Source organism: Podarcis tiliguerta, assembly GCF_965153285.1.
Source record: "Podarcis tiliguerta genome assembly, chromosome: 4".
NCBI lineage: Eukaryota > Metazoa > Chordata > Lepidosauria > Squamata > Lacertidae > Podarcis > Podarcis tiliguerta.
Window position 1 is genome coordinate 18493506 of NC_139537.1, and position 15153 is coordinate 18508658.

Here is a 15153-nt window from a genome sequence, read left to right on the forward strand (position 1 = left end):
CCTTCAGGTATACTGGGCCGAGGTCATTTAGGGCTTTAAAGTTCAGCACCAACACTTTGAATTGTGCTTGGAAACGTATTGGGAGCCAATGTAGGTCTTTCAGGACCGGTGTTATGTGGTCTCAGCGGCCACTCCCAGTCACCAGTCAACAAAAACATGCCTCTCCCGTATCGGTCTCTACAGCCACAGCAGGCGCTGTAAATCTCCAGCGGTCTGACATTGCCCCCAAAGGCGCAGTCCTTCATTGGCTCCCAAGACAGACGGATGCACCCCAAAACTATAGAAAGGTAACATCTACATTTGAAGCCTTCTCGCTTTTTTGTACATTTACCACCACGGGCACTTGTCCCCCCTTTCCCAGAAGGGAATGTGGCTCTTGCTAAAGTTTGCCTGCCCCTGGAGCCTGACTGCTATGGCCTTCAGGAAACATTTGCCTTCCAGGAAGTGTTGCGAGTTAAGCGTAGGCACTGAGCCACGGTCACATTTTTTTTGCTGTACCGCTTTATCTGTTATGGTTCCAGCTACAAAAATGGCAGCTCGGTTGTCTGCACCAGTGACGGTGCTGCAACACAAACTCTGCAGAACAGCAGGAGGCGGTGTTTAACTTCTGATATCGTCTTTCAATTGAAATATTGCTTCGAATTCTTTAGCGGTGGTGTCAAGTCTCCTGGTTCTCTAGTGTCCTTACAGTAACGAATTAGGATGCATAACTAACTTAGCAGGAGACCCTTTGCCAAAGATCATGGTGTACTTTTCAGTTATAAACAGCAAAGGATTCATGGGTGACCTTCGCCGTCTGTACAAAAAGCCAGTCTTTTTATTCTTGTTGGAAGCATTTTGGAGGCTGAGAAAATCTGCCAGCAATGAATGAGAAGTCAATTAGTTTGATTTATTTGGTTACAGTATGTTTTGCATGGCATTATTTGGTGTTTTCCTTATAAGGGACTGGTATCCAGCCTGGGAGAAAGGAATAATATGTGTTATTTCTGCTGCTGTTGCAGCATCAAATTCTTTTCCTGTCAGGAAGAGCCTCCTAGATTAGATTAATAACCGAAGATGGCATATTTTGTCTTTGAAAACTTTCCAGGAAGGGGATAAGTTTATTTTCTGTATACTACCCCACCACCAAAACCTTGGAGCTTATCAGCAATGTAAGAATTTAAGCAGGGATCAGAACTGAAATGGTGATTGTCCTTTCAAGGACCATAATGAGCAATCACAGAGAAAACACATTTTTGAGTGAATCCACTCAACTGCCATTTTCATAGAATAACAATTGCAGAGCAGCCAAGTCACTTTACATTTCTGCATTGCGGCAACTGTGATCCCTTCATGCTATAGACGTTCCCTTATTATAAAAGAAGGGGATATACTTTATAACCCTATCAGTTCACCTGATATTTGATCAGTTTCAGGTTTAATTTGAGTTGGTGTGGTGTAGCAATTAGCGTGCTGGGCTATGATCTGGGAGACTCATCCATAAAACTCACTGGGTGACCTTGGGTCAATCACTGCCTCTCAGCCTAACCTACCTCACAGGGTTGTTGTGGAGATTAAATGAGGAGGGAGGGAATCATGTATTTCCTTGACCTTGGAGGAAAAGGTTGGATAACAATTAAATAAATAAATACCTACATTTGTCAGTTCTTTGTTAACTTGCATAGTTTGTACTCTCTGGAGAATTTACATCTATTCTTTCCCTCTTTTCTTGTACTTAAGATCCTGTTCTCAGTCTCAACTCCTGTTCAATCAACTAATAATACTAGATTTTTGTTGTGTTACTGCATTGTGATCTATACTGAACGCTGTGCATATATATATATATATATATATATATATATATATATATATATACATTAGCCAGAACAGTGCACAAGATGGACAGCAGTTGTGTCCCCCAACCATGGTCCTGGGATCCCAAGGGTGCCAGATATTGACTCCAGCTCTGCAAATAAATTAAAAAAGGTATCGTACCAGGAAAACATGCAACAACACAGTCTGCAAACAATTGTTCCATTGTTGCATGTGCCATAGCTCATGGTGAGGAATGCCTCTGTCTTAAGGTAAAGGTAAAGGGACCCCTGACCATTAGGTCCAGTCGTGACCAACTCTGGGGTTGCGGCGCTCATCTCACTTTATTAGCCGAGGGAGCAGGCGTACAGCTTCCGGGTCATAGGGCCAGCATGACTAAGCCGCTTCTAGCAAACCAGAGCAGCATACGGAAATGCTGTTTACCTTCCCGCTGGAGCGGTACCTATTTATCTACTTGCACTTTGATGTGCTTTGAACTGCTAGGTTGGCAGGAGCAGGGACCGAGCAACGGGAGCTCACCCCGTCGCGGGGATTCGAACCACCGACCTTCTGATCGGCTAGCCCAAGGCTCAGTGGTTTAGACCACACCGCCACCCGCGCCTCTGCCTTAGATGGCCTTAAATTTGGGTTAGTCAAAGTCATGAAAGATAGATCTGTCAAGAGCTGTTAGCCCCAATGCCCTGCTTGTAGGCTTCCCAGAAGGATTTGGCCGACCGCTCCTAGAAACAGGAACCTGGACAAGACAGAATTGTGGCTCATCCACCAGGGAGATAAAGGTTCTTCCAGGTTCAAAGGTGCAGCTTTCGGGCAGCTGGGAACTTAGCAGCAGGTTATTTTTGTCAAAAATTAGCCACCCACTCCAGTAGGTCATCAGTAAATTGGGTTACTCTGCGTCTTTGTGCATTTCTGACATTGATGATCTTTGTGGCTTTGAAGAAACTCCGCATCATGAGTGTCGGCTAAGTGCTAGATCTCTTGAGCTTTTTTTATATACACCAGGTGTTCTTTAGTTCAATTAGAGAACAGCCTTTACCAAAGGTGTCATGGACTTTGAAGATGCTCGAACTCAGGACGAGAGGGTGAAACGCGCTAAGAGGAAGGCACATTTAGTAAATCATCACCATGATCAGCTCCCACCTGGAAACCTTTGTCCCCACTGTGGAGGGATGTGTGGATCCAGAATTGGCTTCCACAGTCACTTATGGACAGACCATTAAGGCCGTGTTCATGGAAGACAATCTTACTCAGCTACGAGTGGTCGCAGAAGAAGAAGAAGAAGAAGAAGAAGAAGAAGAAGAAGAAGAAGAGGAGGAAGAAGCATTTCTGACAAGTCATCTGTTCCTTTGTAACAATAGAGCATGGAATTTAAAAGGTGGCAATTGTCTTCCTCACTGCAACTATACTTTGAGAAAAGATGGATTTCCTAAATTTTTGGGTGCCGTGTAGCTATAAAAGGCAGCATAGATCCGCCCCGATGAGTGTATTGATGGCAGTCCTACCTGCAGTCAGACCAAATTTGATGTTCTACTGCTATCTTCCAGGGACTGCAACAAAATGTTGGGAGGGCAGAATGCTTCTGTTCACGGAACCGTCTGATTCACCCTCCCCTCTTGGTTTTCCATTCCAGTCTCCCAAAAAGTCAGTGGGCTGTGTGGCCTATGAATATGCTCAGTCCTTACTGAGAGCTGCATTGAAGAGATGGGGGGGGGGAATCCACCTTTGGTTTTTCCATATTTGTGCTTCTTCAAACTTTGGGGTTTCTCCAAGCCCACCAATACCTCCTTGTTGTGCCATTTTGGATGGTGCCATTTTCTCTACCTTAAATTCTGTATTTGCAGGATGAGTGCGCATGCAGCAGACTTGAAAAAGAGGGGCGAGATGACAGTTTCTGCAGCTTTTGCTGCACCTGATTCTACACAGGTCAGCGCTGAAGTAGCAAATGCAACATTCGACTCAGATTACAGTCTCCCAGAAGAGACTGCTGCTTGCAGGAATAATGCTTTCACCTTGCAAGAGCCCAGCAGGTGGATGCTGAACTATTATGAGAAGATGGAGCAATTTTCCCTATTGAATGCTTCCTCCGAATGTCTTGTGGAAGGGAGAGGGGGAAGAAAAGGTTTGAAATTCTCCATCAAAGAATAGATCCTATCAATAGCTGAATAGGCTCCTTACAAGAGTCTATGAGATAAACAAGATAATGAAGATCTATTTTGTATGATAGAGGGACTCACCCCTCACCCTCAACAAAAAAATAAAATCCAGTAATAACCCAATGGTTTCCCTTGAGTCTCTTTTTCTGAACGTTATTCACTTGCCTGGCTCTTATTTCTGGGGAAATGCAGGTCAGTCCAATTACAAATTTGTAATTAGCCGCCAGCATACCCATTAGCTGCTTTGTGCTATGCATCACATAGATGGCTGAGATTTGTTGTATCTAAAGCTGTGCTGCTAGACCTGCACAGGATAGATGGAGGTTAAGGGATTGAGGTTGAATTGCAGCAGAAGCACTGTTTCTTGAGGTTGGGGACAGGCAGGTGTGGAGGACTACCTGGTCCTAAATGGGGTAACCATGCCCCTAAAGAACCAGGTGTGCAGCTTGAGAGTCATTTTGGACTCACAGCTGTCCATGGAGGCACAGGTCAATTCTGTGTCCAGAGCAGCTGTCTACCAGCTCCATCTGGTACACGGGCTGAGACCCTACCTACCTGCGCACTGCCTCACCAGAGTAGTACATGCTCTGTTTATCTCCTGCATGGACTACTGCGATGTGCTCTACGTGGGGCTACCTTTGAAGGTGTCTTGGAAACTACAACTAATCCAGAATGTGGCAGCTAGACTGGTGACTGGGAGCAGTGTCTGGGAGCCTAGAGCCTATAAGCTGTGAAAGCTTATACCAGAACAAACTTAGTTGGTCTATAAGGCGCTGCTAGACAATATATTATATTATATTATATTATATTATATTATATTATATTATATTATATTATATTATATTATATTATATTATATTATATATTATATTATATTATATTATATTATATTATATTATATTATATTATATTATATTATATTATATATTATATTATATTATATTATATTATATTATATTATATTATATTATATTATATTATATTATATTATATTATTATTTCAACTGCATCAGACCAACACAGCTATCTACCTGAATCTAAATTAAATATTGTATTGCTTGTGTGGGGTTTTGCATCTGCTTGTTTTAACTTTAATTTTAAAGGGATGGTGATAATGATGCAACGTAAGCCACCTTGGGGGTAGAAAAGTTGGGATGTTAATATTTTATACTGCAACATCAATTCCTAACTCCCTCTTTAAAAAAAAACAAAAAAAACCCTCTGGATCTTGGGCAGGGAGGAAGATGGTTTCTACCACTGTGCAAGCAGCTATTTGAATTTTATGTTTAAAATAGAAGGGAGAGATGGAGGGACAGCCTATTTCTGTCTTCGTTTCTCATGTTCCATCATTGGTCAGTTTTGGTTTTGGAGATGGATTCAGAAATGGAACCAGAAATCTGCATTTAACTTGTACATCTTCTTTATATATCTTACACATGTGCATCCCTGAAAATACACAATTTGCATTCCTTTGAATTCCTTGCCCCATAAAATATGCATTTCTCTATTCATCTTAACGCAAAATGCCTATTTTTGTGGACATTTTTTAAAACCAAAACTGCATTGCAAAATTTGGAAAAGTGCATAGTTGCATTCTAATCTGAGAATGACATATTAGGTGTGTTTTGCCTTTTTTAAAATAGCAGGTTAAGTAAATTTCTCTTCCAACCTTACCTTACTAGTCTCGCTGGGAAATAAATTGCCCAGTGTGTGCTATGGGAAAAGATGAGGCAGACCAACAGCAGTGGGGGATAGCAGGAAGAACAGGGGTAGGGTATGGATATGGGTGGAATGAAGGATAGAAATGACAGCAAAGGGGAGAAAATATATGGGTGAAAAACTTCAGAGGAGCTGGTGTGTTGTGATGGTTAAGGATTAAACGCTCTGCCTCGCCACAAAGTAAACTGGGCTGAGCTTGGGCCAGTCACCCTTTCGCACCCTAACCTCTCGCAGGGTTGTTAGGAGGATAAACTGCCAATTGTGCCTTGGTGGATGAAAAATGTCTCCCCTCCCTATCTGACCTCATTTCACTGCTTAGCAGAAGCATTTGAACTGCTCTGTAATCCTTCTATCCTAACCCAGGTTAATTAGCTGAGGTTAATAGTTAAATAATGCAGAGAGAGAGAGAGAGAAAGCGAAAATGAAAGAAACCATATCATCCCAAAGCTTATCCTGTTTTCACTTAAGGCACATGGCTTCCATTTTTCCTTCTTGCCCAGCTGCCGCCCGGGGACCCTTGGAAAAAGATTTAATCTACTCACCTACACAATCAAATGAAAAAGCATAGAAAACCTCGAAGCTGTAACTGAATCAGCCTCTTCCTTGCAGGCTGTGACTGATAGCCCCACCATGTAATTCAAAGGTTTCAGCTGCCCGGGTGATTACAGATACCTTGATGAAGTAGCAGTTTCACACCGTTGATTCGAGATCTTTAACTCGATTAACATCTCAGCTTCCCCTGCTGCAAATGTCCATTCAGCTTCTCAGGTCAATAGGGCAAGTTTGTTGTCTTCAACCAAGACCCATTCATAAGAATGCCCTGAGTGGTGTACAAGGACCGTGGAGCTGTTTCCCTGAGGACTAACAACCTCTTTGTGTGGAAGAGTCACCACCGCTCACAAAAAAAACCAGAGGCTAAGCAGATACACCTGCAATGGGGCTTATTCTGCCAGTGGCGTAGTGTGGGGGGTGCAGGGGGGGGCCGGCCGCACCAGGCGCAACATCTGGGGGTTAGGGTTAGGGGGCGAAAATCCACAGGTTAGGGGGCGCAAATTACTTGCCTTGCCCCGGGTGCTGACAACCCACGCTACGCCACTGTATTCTGCTCTTGCCCTTGCTCAGTGTCTCTGCCTAATCTCAGTCAGTTCCCCTATGTGGCGATCTATGTTTAACGGTCTATTGATCCCTGTGCCACCACTGTGCTCGCTTTCCCACTGCCACCAACCAGTTACTCTCAGGTAAAACACTGAGTCCAGTCAGTTGTTAAAAGTGAACCAAAAAAAACCAAGTTTATTTTACAAACATTAACAAGTTTATGGTTTCTCAGATAATATTCCTGTCAGTATCTTAACTTTAGTTTCTTTACTGGCCTATACCTTCTGACTGATTATCTCAACTGTTTGACTGACTCCTCTTAACAAATTCTCTCACTCTCTCACACCAGACTAGCCCAACCCACAGACTTAGCTTCTCTGTCTCTTCTAACTCCAGACTGTTTTCTCAACAACTCTAACGCCCTAAAAAAACCCCTCTGTGCTTAAACCTTATACACAGTTAACTCTGCCCCCCTGGGTTCCCATTGGTTAGTCATTTTACAATTAGTTAACCCTTCCCCTATGAACCCAGTAGGGACGCAGGTGGCGCTGTGGGTAAAAGCCTCAGCGCCTAGGGCTTGCCGATCGAAAGGTCAGCGGTTCGAATCCCCGCGGCGGGGTGCGCTCCCGTTGCTCAGTCCCAGTGCCTGCCAACCTAGCAGTTCGAAAGCACTCCCGGGTGCAAGTAGATAAATAGGGACCGCTTACTGGCGGGAAGGTAAACGCCTTTCCGTGTGCTGCGCTGGCTCGCCAGATGCGGCTTTGTCACGCTGGCCACGTGACCCGGAAGTGTCTCCGGACAGCGCTGGCCCCCGGCCTCTTGAGTGAGATGGGCGCACAACCCTAGAGTCTGTCAAGACTGGCCCGTACGGGCAGGGGTACCTTTACCTTTACCTATGAACCCAGTATGATGTCACACACATAGGAGGGCAAACGCCACACCCTCCTTCAAAGTTAGACTGTGTATTCCTTAGGACAGTGGTTTTCAACCAGTGTGCCGTGGCACCCTGGGGTGCCTTGAATGATGGCCAGGGTGCCGCAGGCAACCCTGGCCTCTGTTACCTCTTTCCTTCCCTCCCTCCTCGGATGCCCTCTTGCATCTCTGCCTCCCAAAGGCTTGCACAGCTGCTTGTTGCAGCAGCCCTGGCTACAAGTCCCTCTGGCAAATGGTGCCTCTGAGACTGGTCAGGGGGTCCTGGTTGCCAGGAGCTGAGGTGGCCTCAGAGTAAGCAAGCAAGTGGGCAAGGGAGGCAAATGGGCAACTGGGCAGGCAGGCGCTGCACTGGCCTTTCTTGTGCTTGCTGTGCGCAAGGCCTGCCTGGGAGCTGAGTGCCCGGTGCTGAAGGGGAGCCTTTCCGCCACGCAGGCCCAGCAGCACCCACTGCTGCCTCCCAAGGTAAGATGCTGGCCTCACATTCACCTTTGGCCAGTCACCGTTGGGCCACTAAGGCTGAGGGTATCCTCTTCCCAGGCCCCTGTGGGGCAGTGTGAGGAGGCACCTCTCTTTGGGGCAGGGAGGGAGCTCAGAGACCAGGGGGGTGGCAGCTGCTGCCCAGACGACTCCCAAGGAGAGGGGAGGAGGCTGAGGGAAGACTTCACAAAGGGGGGGGGGCTGTTTGAAAAAGGATGAGAGGCTGAAGCTCTGCAGGCAAGGGGTGACATAACTGGGCTCCTGAGCCCCACAGAGGTAACGCAGAAAGAATGTAGTTGGTCAAGGAATCAACTCAAGTATCAAGGGTTTAAATGTGACTGTGATTTGGGAATAATGTGTTGATACTCAAAGAAAAGGTAGCAGCAAATTGTTGTTGTTGTTTAGTCATTTAGTCACGTCCGACTCTTCGTGACCTTATGGACCAGAGCATGCCAGGCCCTCCTGTCTTCCACTGCCTCCCGCAGTTTGGTCAAACTCATGCTTGCGTTGTTGTTAATAGTTATTATATCCCACCCATCTGGCTGGTTTTCCCCAGCCACTCTGGGCTGCTTACAGTACATGTAAAAGCATAATAAAACATCAAACATTAAAAACTTCCCAATACAGGGCTGCCTTCAGATGTCTTCTAAAACTTTTTAAATTCTTTATCTCCTTGATATCTGATGGGAGGGAGTTCCACAGGGCAGGCGCCACCACCGAGAAGGCCCTCTGCCTGGTTCCCTGTGACTTCACTTCTTACAGGGAAGGAACCGCCAGAAGGCCTCAGAGCTGGACCTCAGTGTCCGGGTAGAACAATGGGGGTGGAGACACTCCTTCATGGCTATTGGGCCGAGGCTGTTTAGGGCTTTAAAAATCAGCACCAAACTTTGAATTGTGCACAGAAAATTTATTGTTTACTTTCTCCCCCACCTGCAGATGCTGCAGACATTCACACATGGGACTTTTAAGATGTTGTGATAAAGGCATTGTTGCCCACAGCAACTATGCGGCCCACAATTTAGGGAGGGGTCAAACATGGTGACAGAGTGCATGGTTTGGTCCCAGGTCTGATCCCCAGTATCTCCAGGTAGGGTTAAGAACAGTTCCTTTCTGAAAACCAAGCACCTGACTCAGTACAAAAGAGTTTCCTATGTTGAAGGCCACATGGTACTTTCAGAAGGCTCTTTTAAAAAGAAAAAACAGGGTGCAGCAAAACACTTGCCTAAGGAGACTTCTTAAAAATCATGGAGTCCTGTCTAATTTGGGACATGTGAAAGGGCAATGACGTTCCAAGTGAAATGGCAATGAATTGCAGGCACCTTGCAGAGAGAGAATACTCAATTTGTCGGCTCAAAGCAATAAAGAAAACCCGGGGAAATAAACATCAGGGTCAACGAAACCTTCGTATGTATATGCAAAGTCTGTTGCTCCCACTTTGAAGGCCACAAGCTGGCAAAGTGCTGGAGAGGGTGATATAGATGCTAAAGTCTGCAAGAGCTCTTGCACAGTGTACAGCAGAGGAGATTTCAGCAAGCTTGCCAGACGGACGATATTCTCCCTTCTGCACACCTGCGAAAGCTGTGCAAGGCCTGGCCTTGCTGCTTTTCCACAGGAATTTCCCGTTTCGATCCCTTGAAGATCTCAGCTGGAAGACCAAAAAAAAGTCCTCCTTTGAAATCCCAAGAGAGCTGCTTCAGGCAAGACCGACCTTTCTCAGCCTGGTTCCCTCAGTGTATTTTGGACAACAACTTCTATCAGAACGAGACAGCATGGCAGCCAAGCTGATGGGAGTTGGGCAGAACAGGAGACTGGGAGAAGCAGGAGTAGACCTCACTGGCTAATCAACACATTGGTCTATGGCAGCTGCCTATGTTTCTTTTGCAAAATGTCTTGCAACCACAGAGGACGGGTCTCAGTCAGTGTTAAAATTTGGAGCATGAGCTCAGGCCAATGGCCCATCTAGACCAGCATCCTGTTTTAGCAGTAGCCAATCTCTGCAAAAAGGGATGCGGGTGGCGCTGTGGGTTAAAGCCTCAGTGCCTAGGGCTTGCCGATCGAAAGGTCGGCAGTTCGAATCCCCGCGGCGGGGTGCGCTCCCGTTGTTCGGTCCCAGCGCCTGCCAACCTAGCAGTTCGAAAGCACTCTCGGGTGCAAGTAGATAAATAGGGACCGCTTACTAGCGGGAAGGTAAACAGCGTTTCCGTGTGTGGCTCTGGCTCGCCAGATGCAGCTTGTCACGCTGGCCACGTGACCCGGAAGTGTCTCCGGACAGCGCTGGCCCCCGGCCTCTTTAGTGAGATGGGCGCACAACCCTAGAGTCTGGCAAGACTGGCCCGTACGGGCAGGGGTACCTTTACCTTTACCTTTAATCTCTGCAAAACCTAGGAGCAGGATTCCAGGACCAGAAAGCTCTTCCCTCTCGTGGTTTTCAGCAACTGGTATTCAGAAACGCTGCTGCGTCAGACTGTGGAGGCATGGCGCAGTTATTTTGGCTAATGGCTGGGCTTTTTTTTTCCCAGCTGGTGCTCACCGGAGCTCAACTCTGGCACCTCTCAGGTGGGCACCATTGCCATTGTCAGAGAACGAGGGAGGCATTCCTGGTGCGTTCCAGCACCTTTCTCTAGAAAAACAGCACTGGCTAATAGCCACTGATAGCCCTCTCCTCCATTTGACTTCAATCTGAAAAATCAGCAACGGCATTGACAGTGAAGCACCCCCCTCGTTTCTGTGTTTTTGCTTTTCGCCTCTCCTTTTAACAATCCATACTATGGATCCAAAGTTCAGGTCACCACAGATGCTAGAGACCTTTAGCTGAAAAGGGGCCACAAATAAAGAACATGCTTGCTCTTTTACCAGCCTTAGAACATGTTTTGTTCTTTCCATTTGAAGAAAGGCACGGGGCGTAGGGGGGGAGAGAAGAATTAAATTAAAAGCAAACCCTGTTCTTGATACTAGGTCATCCTGACACAAAGCAGCAAAAGCCAATAAATAAGGTTCAGGCTTCGCATGACAGTATTTCCACATGTTTCTGAGCTGGGGAAATGGGGAAGGCTTCAGTTATTGGGGGCAGCAGACAGAGACTCCCTCAGCCAGAGGAATGGCAATGCAAGTCAGCTGCTTGCCAAGGGGAAGAGCTGGTCTGTTTAGTGACAAAAAGCCAAACCCCCTCCTGGTCTGCTATAAGCGGAGGCGGGGTAGGTTTGAACAAAATCTAAATAAATACAGAATTCTTCACCATAATGAAACAAAATGAAAGCCCACCTTCACAAACCCCTGTCAGGGAACTGCCATCAGTGCCGGAGGGAGAGAGCAAAATCCAGAGGGATTCCGGAGAGCGTTCCAGGATTGGGAGAGGCAGCCCATCTTCTGGGGAAGAGAATCATCGTAGCACCAGTGGAGAAGGGGGGCAGATGGGGGAAGCGGCGAGGCGGTCCCATGGCTCCTTGCCGGGGACCAGCGGGGAGAGTAGGGGTGCTCCGCTGCCTACACCCTCCTTGCGCAGAAGGCTTTCGCGCAGAGAGAGTAGGAGAAGACTAGGCGTCAAAGAGCTTCTTTGCTGGAAGAAGTTTAAGAAACGCTCACTGACTGATTCTGCCAGCGATTGAGACAGCCACGGGTGAGTGGCTGTCCGGACAGAAAAGGTTCACTCAGGCAATCCAGCCAGGTGTTTGCACCGGCTTACGCACGAGCAACCCCTAGAACCATTACAACCCCCAACCTCAAAATTAACCTTCGCAAGACTCCATGAATTCACCAGAAGCTTTGAGTCATCCCCAACTTGGCGCCTGCCAGATGTTTTTGGACTACAACTCCCATCAGCCTGCACCTGCTGTTTTGGGGAGTTGCAGTTCAAAACGCCCCAAGGGCACCAAGTTGATGAAGGCTGCTCTATACGAAGTGATGAATTTGTATAGGGTGCGTGTAGGGTGGATTAACTGGCTTGAGGAAGTTTGCATGGGTGGTTACATCAAAGAGTCTTAGGGAGCCAGTGTGGTGTAGTGGTTAAGAGCGGTAGTCTCGTAATCTGGGGAACCGGGTTCGCATCTCTGCTCCTCCACATGCAGCTGCTGGGTGACCTTGGGCCAGTCACACTTCTTTGAAGTCTCTCAGCCCCACAGAGTGTTTGTTGTGGGGGAGGAAGGGAAAGGAGAATGTTAGCCGCTTTGAGACTCCTGAAGGGGAGTGAAAGGCGGGATATCAAATCCAAACTCTTCTTCTTCTTCTTCTTCTTTTGAGTTTGGGATTTGTGAAAACCGATGCTTATTTTTAATTAGTGTGTGCTGGAAATTTGTCATTTTATCCGGGACAACAGAGGGCCAGAGTGGAATAGTTTTGCCCCCGCCGCTGGAATTTTCCACGCTTAGTGGAAAGCCTCATCTTGCTTTTTCTTTCTTTCTAGAAGTGCCAACCCATTAAACTTTTTTGTCTGTTACAGATTGATCATGTTTAACTCATGCTATATTAGGCCACCGATGCAGACCTTTGTCTCAAAATGTGCCCGGTTTATGTTGAAATGTACTACATAGGATTTGGCAGTGTTTGTACATATGATAATTAAATTATTATAATAAAGAATCCTTTAAAAAAAATACATTTCCTCAGATTTTGGTTGCTAGAGATTTGCTTGCTGTTAAGAGCCATTTCTGCCTCAATTGTTTGATGTGCTGCAAGTCACACCTGCACCATACATTTGAAGCGGTGTGATATCACTTTAAATTCTCGTGGCTTCCCCCAAAGAATCCTGGGAACTGTAGTTTGTTAAGGGTGCTGAGAGTTGTTAGGAGACCCCTGTTCCCCTGTTCACAGAGGTACAATTCCCAGAGTTCCCTGGGGAGGGAGATTGCTTGGGAGATTCCACCCCACCCCACCCCACCCAAATAATCGCTGGTGCTACCGTTCTGACCAACACAGTCACAATTGAACCAAGAACCTAAATAATCCTAATATGTGGAAGTACCCTCATGTTTCTCTGGGCCACTGTAAAAAAAATCACCACCACCCTCTGACCAGCAAGATAAATTTCAAAGTAGAGAAAGAATACATTTCCCAAGGTAGAAGACAATTTATATTTTATTTTCAACACATTCTTTGCATTTTATATACATAAACACATACAGCCACGTGCTCGCACAAATGTATTAAAAGCTAAAACCTTACTACATTGCAGAAATTTAAAAAATGAATAATATGAAGAGGGGAAATGTACAAGGTAACTTTCCGTTCTCAGAAAACAACGAAACAAAACTGATCTCTTGTTTATTCCTCGGGAGAAATTCAATCAGGCCTATTATAAAACATTTCTTATGACAAATATTGGTCATGATAACCCCCCCCCCCCGAAAAACCTGTTGTAAAAGAATAGTAATAGGAGAAAGTTTTACCATAAGAACATTTGAGGAGCATAAACTCACAGGTGTCGGACACGGGCTAAAAACCCTGGCACTGCAAAATCCCAAACCCTGAACCAACTCCCACAATTTATTAAAAAAATGTACATTTGCTGGGTGTTATCTCTGCCAATGAGAGATGGGACTGGGCTGGAGAGAGGTTAGAGGCAGCCAAGAGAGACAGCATTTCACTTCTTATGAAAGAGGAGAGGCTTCACCATGCCTGCCAGAATCTTGGGCAGTTGGGCAGCGATCACTTCCGACATCATCTCTGGAAAGTCTACACTCAGCGCCCGAGATTGGAGGAAAGTATTCAAGCAGTAGAGATGGAGTTGTTTCACAAGCTGTATTTTTTAATTTTTTAACAAGAAAACCAATAATTTAAAAAATCAATAAATCATCCAAACAATGTACGTTGTTCTTCACTCTGCCTCCCCCCACATCCCATAATTTCCCGACACTTATGAAGCTGTGTGCAATGCAGGAAGCTATATTTTCTCTCTCATCTTCCCTGCTTCTCACAATCTCATCCTCATCCCACTTCACGGCGGGAGACAAAATGACAGGTGAACATTTCTAGGTGACCACTAAGCTACTGTGGCAATGTGAGAATGAGACCTAGTGATTAAATGGGGAATGGGCCAATCGGTGAGTTTCTCTTTCCCTCAGTTTCTCAACCCACCCCCCAATCTTAATTCTCCATATTTCCACCCCAGTTTGCAGGGTATTTCTTTTAAATCCTCATGAAAATTCACTGGCATTTTAGTGCAAATTGATCTTTAAATATACACAGGTTTGTACGCATTGTTTCCTAATGTACACATTTGTGCAAAGCCATTTCCCCTAAAATAATGCATTTTTGTGTTATTTTCATGTATTTTATGTACACTTTTCCTCAATACATGCATATCTGTGCAGATTATTACTGGGCTAGAGAAATGAATTGCAAAATTTGAAAAAAAAAAGTGTAGATTTCGAAGGATGGCTGTATTTCATAGCTCCTATTGCTTCAGAAAGTGCAAATTAAGTTGGTTTGCCTTTAAGTAAGAACTCAAGCCTAATTTCCTCTCCACCCCTACTAGCAAAGAGAAAATGATTGCATAATTGCATATATATATATATATATATATACACATTGCTATCCTAAGCTCGGCTTCAGATTTCTTTTGGGGGCAGGGATGAAGATGCATAAATGTGTAAATACCGTATTTTTCGCTCTATAGGATGCACTTTCCCCCTCCAAAAATTAAGGGGAGAGAATGCTGGCTCCTTGGCTTCAGCGATAGCAATGTGAAGCCTCCGAAGCGCGGAGGGAGCGCTCCGTCCACGCTCCGGAGGCTACACCTTGCTTTCGCTGAAGCCTGGAGAGCGAGAGAGGTCGGTGCGCACTGACCCCTCTCACTCTCCAGGCTTCAGGGATAGTCGCCTGAAGTCTTTGGAGCGCAGCGGGAACTCGTGCTGCGCTCCGAAGGCTTCAGGTTCCTTTTGCTGAAGCTGGGAGAGCAAGAGTCTCCTGGCTTCAGCAGAGAGGGAGAGCTGCTCAGCGCCCCTTCAGCCAAGCGGGAGGAGAAATGGAAGGG

The 15153-nt window shown here is 45.9% G+C and overlaps 1 protein-coding gene and 1 long non-coding RNA gene across 2 annotated transcripts in view; both read right to left on the reverse strand.

Moving 5' to 3' along the window:
- Positions 1 to 6941: 6941 nt before the first annotated feature.
- Positions 6942 to 8283, reverse strand: LOC310675917. Its single transcript, XR_014510315.1, has 2 exons — positions 7664 to 8283; positions 6942 to 7289 (listed from the first exon to the last, which is right to left on the reverse strand). It is a non-coding gene; the product is annotated as an uncharacterized lncRNA (long non-coding RNA).
- A 4955-nt stretch (positions 8284 to 13238) lies between these two features.
- The window catches only part of PGR (progesterone receptor), a 58886-nt gene continuing 56971 nt past the window's right edge, over positions 13239 to 15153 (reverse strand). The window contains exon 8 of the mRNA XM_083436281.1: positions 13239 to 13917. Within this exon, the coding sequence (XP_083292407.1) occupies positions 13762 to 13917 (156 nt within the window). The 3' untranslated portion in view covers positions 13239 to 13761. The remainder of the gene's footprint in view (positions 13918 to 15153) is intronic.